Here is a 7,228-nt window from a genome sequence, read left to right on the forward strand (position 1 = left end):
GCATCCTTCGTAGCGCCAAGCACTTTTCGTAACACTAGATCTCCAACCTTGAAGTCTCGGTGCCAGACCTTGGAGTTGTAGTGTTTTGCCATCATGTCTTGGTACCGCGCCAGTCTCTGGGCTGCTGCTGCCCTGACTTCATCGACAAGGTCAAGCTCTAGACGTAATGCTTCAGTATTCTTGCTCTCGTCATAGCTTTCCATGCGGTAGCTCGTCAATCCAACTTCTGCCGGTATGAGTGCCTCAACACCAAACGCCAATCGAAACGGTGTCTCTCCCGTTGGCGTTCTTGCCGTTGTTCTGTACGCTCATAGTACACTTGGCAATTCGTCTGGCCATATGTCCTTTGCCCCCTCGAGCCGGGTCTTGATAATCTTTAATAAGGACCGGTTCGTGACTTCAACTTGTTCGTTGGCTTGTGGGTGGGCGGGTGACGAGTAGTGATTCTTGATTCCCAGCTGAGAACAAAAGTCTCGGAATGCATCGTTGTAGAATTGCTTCCCATTGTCTGAAACGAGTACTCTCGGGATCCCATATCGACAAATAATACTTCTCCATACAAAGTTGCGAATGTTTTTCTCCGTGATAGTAGCGAGAGCTTCTGCTTCCACCCACTTGGTGAAGTAGTCGATACCAACCACCAAGAACTTCAGTTGCCTTGCCGCTATTGGAAATGGACCCATGATGTCTAACCCCCATTGCGCGAATGGCCATGGGGCCGTCATGGGTGTGAGTTCCTCCGTTGGCTGTCTAATAAGATTGTCAAACTGTTGACACTTATCGCAGGCTCTAACGTACATATGGGCATCCTTCTGCATTGTCGGCCAGTAGTACCCTGCTCGGAGTAGCTTGTGCACCAGAGACCTTGATCCCGAGTGGTTTCCACAAATTCCTTCATGAACTTCCCTCATCACGTAGTCTGCTTCGTCATGGCTAAGGCATCTTAGATATGGTCGGGAGAATCCTCTTTTGTAGAGGATGCCTTTAATCAGTATGAATCGGGCAGCCCTAACCTTCAACTTCCTTACGTCTACCTTACTGTCTGGCAGCTTGCCGTCCTTGAGGTACGCCACAATTGGAACCGTCCAATCGTCCTTAGTGTTCTGAAGAAAGGTAGACACTTGTCCGTTGCTCTTGATATGAACCTGTTTAGGGCTGCTATCTTTCCTGTCAAGCTTTGCACTTCCTTCACCGTCCTCGGAGGAGATAGCTCCATAATTGCTTTCACTTTCTCAGGGTTGACCTCAATGCCCCGCTGGGGCACCATGAATCCTAGGAATTTTCCAGCGGTCACTCCGAATGCGCATTTGCTTGGATTCAGCTTCATTTTATACATTCGAAGAGTGTTGAAAGTCTCCTGGAGGTCCCTCAGATGATCTGACACCTTTGCGCTTTTCACCAACATATCATCTACGTAGACTTGGACGTTCAGGCCAATTTGGTGCGCGAACATTTTGTTCATTAATCGCTGGTATGTGGCTCCTGCATTCTTGAGCCCGAATGGCATCACCTTGTAGCAAAAAAGCCCTTGGCTTGTCACAAATGATGTTTTCTCTTGATCTGTTTTCTCCAACTTAATCTGATTATACCCTGAGAAGGCGTCCATGAAGCTCAACAACTCATGTCTTGCGGTGGAGTCCACTAAGGCGTCAATGCGTGGGAGCGGGTAACTGTCTTTAGGGCACGCTCTATTCAGATCCGTGAAGTCAACGCACATTCTCCACTTCCCATTTAACTTTTTGACCATTACCACATTTGCCAGCCAGTCTGGGTAGTACACCTCTCGTATGAAGTTCGCTTCCCGTAGCTTCTGCACTTCCTCTACTGCGGCTCGATCCCTTTCGGGGGCAAACACGCGCTTCTTTTGTCGAACTGGAGAGAATGAAGGTGACACGTTCAATTTATGGACTATGACTGCCGGATCTATTCCCGGCATGTCGTCATGGCTCCATGCAAACACGTCTTGGTTCTCTTTGAGGAACAGTAGGAGCGCATGTCGAACCGTTTGGTCGAGCATGGTTCCTATCCTGGTGGTACAGTCGGGCCTCGAATCATCCAGTTGTACCTCTTCCAATTTCTCCACAGGTTCTGCCAATGTTCTCTGTTCTTCGATACTCATTGCCTGTACATGGTCATCCATCTCCATCAGGGCTACGTAACATTCCCGTGCAGCCACCTGATTTCCGCGCAGTTCTCCAACTCCGTGTTCAGTGGGAAACTTGATCATCAGATGGTAGGTAGAAGTGATGGCCTTCCATGCGTTGAGAGTGGGTCGTCCGAGTATGGCATTATACGCTGAGGAGCAATCAACCACTAGAAAGGAAACATCCTTGGTTATTTGATGCGGGTAGTCTCCTACTGTCACCGCCAATGTGACGGATCCTAAAGGATGGACCGAGTTCCCCCAAAGCCAACGAGGGGTGTGCATGCCGGGATCAGGCGCTCTTTTGCAATCCCCATCTGCTGGAACGCGGGGTAGTAAAGGATGTTTGCTGAGCTCCCGTTGTCCACTAGAACTCGGTGGACGTTGAAGTCTCCTACCTATATACTAACCACAAGCGCGTCGTCATGGGGGTGGTGAAGGCGCTGGGCCTTTTCTTCAGAAAACTCGATACTGGAGCCGCTCCGTCGTATTCTTTCTAGTGAAGAGCCCGTCGACTGGACACTTTGTACCGTCCGTAAATAGGTCTTTCTGGCCTTTTTAGACGACCCCGTTGAAGTACTGCCCCCTATTATCATCCGTGTGTCTGCTACCGGTGGTCTGGGACGTTCGTTTTCCCGTCTAGGATTCTGCTCCTGGGGTTGATCCGTTCTCTCCTTTCTCACGAACCTCTGCAACCTTCCTTGCCTGATAAGGGCTTCGATCTGTTGCTTCAGGTCATAACAGTCTGTCGTATCATGGCCGTGGTCACGATGAAAACAGCAGTATCTATCTCGTGGCCTTTTGTTTGGATCTCCCTTCAACTTGCCTAGGAACGTCAAGGTTCCTTCATCTTTGATTTGCATTAACACCTGGTCAATTGGGGCTGTGAGGGGGGTGAAACTTGTAAACTTCCCCGAAGGTGGTTTGGATCTCCGGTCTTCCCGTCGATCTCTGGTTCTTGCCATTTTTCGTCCATTATCTGGTTTCGTATCTTCCTGTCTTTCCCTTTTTCTTGGTTTATAGTCGTCTCTGGCCAGCAAGGCATCCTCCGCGTTCATATACTTTGTCGCCCTGTAATATACATCGGACATAGTCTTTGGGTCATTCTTGCATAGAGAGAACAAGAACTTACCCTCTCGTAGCCTGTTCGTGAATGCTGCCACAAGTATCTTGTCATCTGCCTCATCTATGGAGAAGGATTCCTTGTTAAAGCGGGCTATATAAGACCTTAATGTCTCGTCTTCTCGTTGCTTAAAGCTTAGTATACACGCAATAGATCTCTTGTGTCGATGACTTCCAATAAAGTGTGATACGAACTGTGCGCCTAGTTCCTTAAAAGTGCCGATAGAATTAGGCGTCAGCCTACTGTACCAATCCCTCGCAGGCCCTTTCAAGGTGGTAAGAAAAGTCCTGCACATGATTTCATCTGGTACACCCTGAAGATGCATTAGGGTTCTGAAAGACTCCAGGTGATCCAACGGGTCTTTGGATCCGTCGTAGTTTTCCACATGGGGCATGCGAAACTTTGGAGGAACGGGGCATGAATTCACCAACGCTGTGAAAGGCGAATCCGTTCTATGGACTAGGTCGTCCAGGTTGCTGGATACCCGTCCTCTAAGGGCGTTCATCATCACATTCATGCGTTCCCTCATCTCCTGCATCTTGGCTGTGATATGAGGTGGCAGGGAGTCCGAGGCGGATGGCGGGTTTGTCTCCGGCCGTTCCGGCCTTGCCGGTGCGGTGCTACCTTCAGGCCTGACGGCATTCCTCCCCTCCGGGCTCGCGACTTCCTGGTCCTCCTCTGGTGCACTTTGGTGCGCATTCCTCTGCTGCAGCTGCTCTTCTAAATCGTGATTCTGTTTAGTGAGGCGCTCAACAGCAGCAGCAAGCGTCTGAACTTGCCTTTCTAGCGCTGTAGCATGAGGTTCTTTGCCTTGATTGTTAACTGTCGCCATCGATCTGGTGAGTACCATGCAACTTTTTGTCTTTGGAACAGAGCAAAGGCTGAATTAGTTTTCCTTTCACTCTCGTTTCCCACAGACGGCGCCAACTGATGATGTCGAGAATATCACCAATAAGTTGCGAGCACTCTCCAACTCGAATCAAACCTGCAAATAGAAAACAAAGAGAACTAAAAGAGAGCACCGGTGTGGTGTCGGCCAAAAACCCTCCGAAGGTCAAGTTAGAATTTCTTTTCAACCCTAAAGTGCTAGAGTTGAGTCAAATGTGCGTACCTTGCTTTGTGAGGGTTTTGGAGTATATATAGTAGCGTAGGGCCGAGATTCTCGCCTTGGTCAAGTAATCCTTTCCTTCTAGGAGAGTGACTCGTGAAATTTTGTATCTCTTAGAGTTCTTTTCCTTATATGAATTTTCAATCAAGGCTTAACGTGTAGCGCAAGAATTCTTCATATACACGTTGGCGTGAAATTATGTGCATCCATTCTACCTGTCCGTCCACTACGCATCCGTCCTCCTTGGTCATATCACCCGTCACCCTATCATAACGATTTTTGCATGTGGTGGTACCGTCATGTTTGTTTTATCCCCATCAGTTACAAACTATAAGGTTGATCGGTACTCATATTGAAATGTGACCAAGATCTCTTTGCGCCACACTGTAAAGTGTGTTGTTCTTTGTTTATTTGCAAGTCCTCCCGCTCACCTACTGCTACCAATTTGTGTAATTAATTATGACTAATAACTATCCTTGTGAGGTCATAAATAGAAAAGATTGTTGGGGTCTTGTAGTTTGTTAGTAATCTTTGCAACTACTTCGATCATACCGGTAAATCAAGGATTGACAAATGAGTTTTAGTTATTTCAGCTGCATGTTAAAATATCTTGTATATCTTTTAGTGATATTAGTAATCTTCTAGTTTTTTCTTCTACTAAAATTCAATTTAGTCTTTGAGTTCTAGTCAATCATTCATGGCCCAGTAATCATTTTTTCTAGAACTCTTTCATAGGCTTTATGCCTTCATGCACGGGGATATGCATGAAAGAGACCAATTTGCAGTCATGTAGGAATGTCCCTATTTAGTGTTGATTAATACCTGTACTCATCCTAAGACTAATTTGAATTTTAAAGGGCTATGAAAATGAGACTGTGACATCTGAGGGAGGGGTTTGATTAAGTCTTAAAGGGATGGACTTTGTTAAGGGTTTCGTGGCAAGTCATTAGCCAATTCCATCCTTTACATGCAAGCCGGCATAATTGCTGAAAATTGGTAAGTATAATGGTCTTCACAACCTCCAGAGAACTTAATGATTTTGGCCTTCAGAAAACTAGAACAATGCACTGGTAACAGTGATGGCTCTAGGAATTTTTCGTGTTCCTTAAGAAGCATAAATTACACAATCTAATAAGAAAAATTTTATATATTGACAACAACAACAATAAAAAAAAAACACGCAAATACATAAAGTTTACAATTGCTTTTTATGAGTTTTCATATTTTGAAATTGTTGCATGATAGTCTCATTATCAATGATACAAGCTACATCAATTTCAATGTACACAACCAAGCAATCATTCATCCAGTGATCTCCCATTCGATTGCGTAGTTCATTCTTTATATATTTCATTGCTGAACAACTTCTTTCTACTGTTGTAGTAGAGACAGGAAAGGTCAAAACTAACTTTACAAGCAAATAGACTAATGGATAAGTCTTATGCTTCCTTGTCTTCACTAACTTATCAGCAAGTTCAACTCCTTGAATCTCTAAAAACAAGTCATTGCTACGTATATCAAAAATGTTATTCTATAGTTGAGAGCCAAGTGCCTAGATATCTGTCCCAAGAAAATCAGATGGATAGAATTTTGCTAGACGTATCAACTTTTCCTTATCAAAAGCCAGAAATGAATTACTTGGATTCAAGCAAGCCATACAAAGTAGCCATACAAAGTAGAACTTTGAAAAATGGTTGTTAAGCTCTTAAAGTTGCAAATCTATGACTGTGTAGAATAGCTCAACACAATAACGATGTAAATTTTTATTTTGTTGGGTGTTGCGTCGCGGCTTCCCACTAATTGCAAATATTTCATCCATGTTCAAGATAGGAATATCATGTGTGGTACGAAATGAAGACACTTCAATCAATAAAGATATCCATTCATCATCCCTCATTACTTGCAATCGTTTCTTAGACACTTTAACAAGATCCATAGTATTTACTATATCTTGATTTTTTGTTTATAATGCTTGTGATCCTTAAAATGTTTTTCACCAAGTGTAGAGAAAAGACAAATTCAAAAGATAGAATTGATCTCATAATAAATCAAGCTTCAACTTTTTGGTCGCAGAGGCCATTTTCTTCAATAATCTCAAGTGCATCAACAACAACAGAGAATATCAAAATCAAGTTGAGAATAGTCCCACAATATGATCCCCAATTTGTATCACCAAGACGTTTAAGATTTGTCTCTTGACTCAAACTTTGCCCACTTCTACGTACACCATTTTCTATTTTTTCTTTAATTTTGGATAATTGTGCATCATGTCTCTTACAAGAGCCTCCAACAACAATTTCTAAATTACTAACCACATAAAAAAATTCAGCAATGTTAATGTGAATTTTAGTAATGGCAACAAGAGTCAATTGAAGTTGATAAGCAAAACAATGGACATAAAATGTTGACTTATTCTCTTTCAAAATTAAAGTTTTGAGACCATTGATATCACCTTGCATATTACTAGCCCCGTTATAACCTTGCCCACGTAGTTTCGATAAACTCAAATTATGTTTACAAAGTAAACATTCAATAGCATATTTGATTGACAAAGTGGTGGTACTTGCTACATGTACAATACCAAGGATCCACTCTATAATAATTCCTTTTTTGTTCCCATAACGGAGAACGAGGGTCATTTGCTCTTTCATTGAGATATCACGTGACTCATCAACTAATATTGAAAAGAACCCATTGTCAAGATCCTTGATGATGGCTTTGGATGTTTCACATGCAATTGCATTCACAATGTCTTTTTGAATTTCATGGTGGGTAAGCTTGCAATTTTACGGAGCTTTTTGCAACACTTCATTGATAAATTCATTGTGATCTGCCAAAAACTATAGAAGCTCAA

General features: G+C 43.5%; 1 protein-coding gene across 1 annotated transcript; it reads right to left on the reverse strand.

Annotated features, from left to right (window-relative positions):
- Positions 1-6,422: 6,422 nt before the first annotated feature.
- On the reverse strand, positions 6,423-7,013 carry LOC142608956 (uncharacterized). The gene has a single exon (XM_075780606.1). The coding sequence runs from the start codon at positions 7,011-7,013 to the stop codon at positions 6,423-6,425; it is 591 nt and encodes a 196-aa protein (XP_075636721.1).
- Positions 7,014-7,228: the final 215 nt, after the last annotated feature.

This window comes from Castanea sativa, chromosome 9, assembly GCF_040712315.1.
Source record: "Castanea sativa cultivar Marrone di Chiusa Pesio chromosome 9, ASM4071231v1".
NCBI classification, from domain to species: domain Eukaryota; kingdom Viridiplantae; phylum Streptophyta; class Magnoliopsida; order Fagales; family Fagaceae; genus Castanea; species Castanea sativa.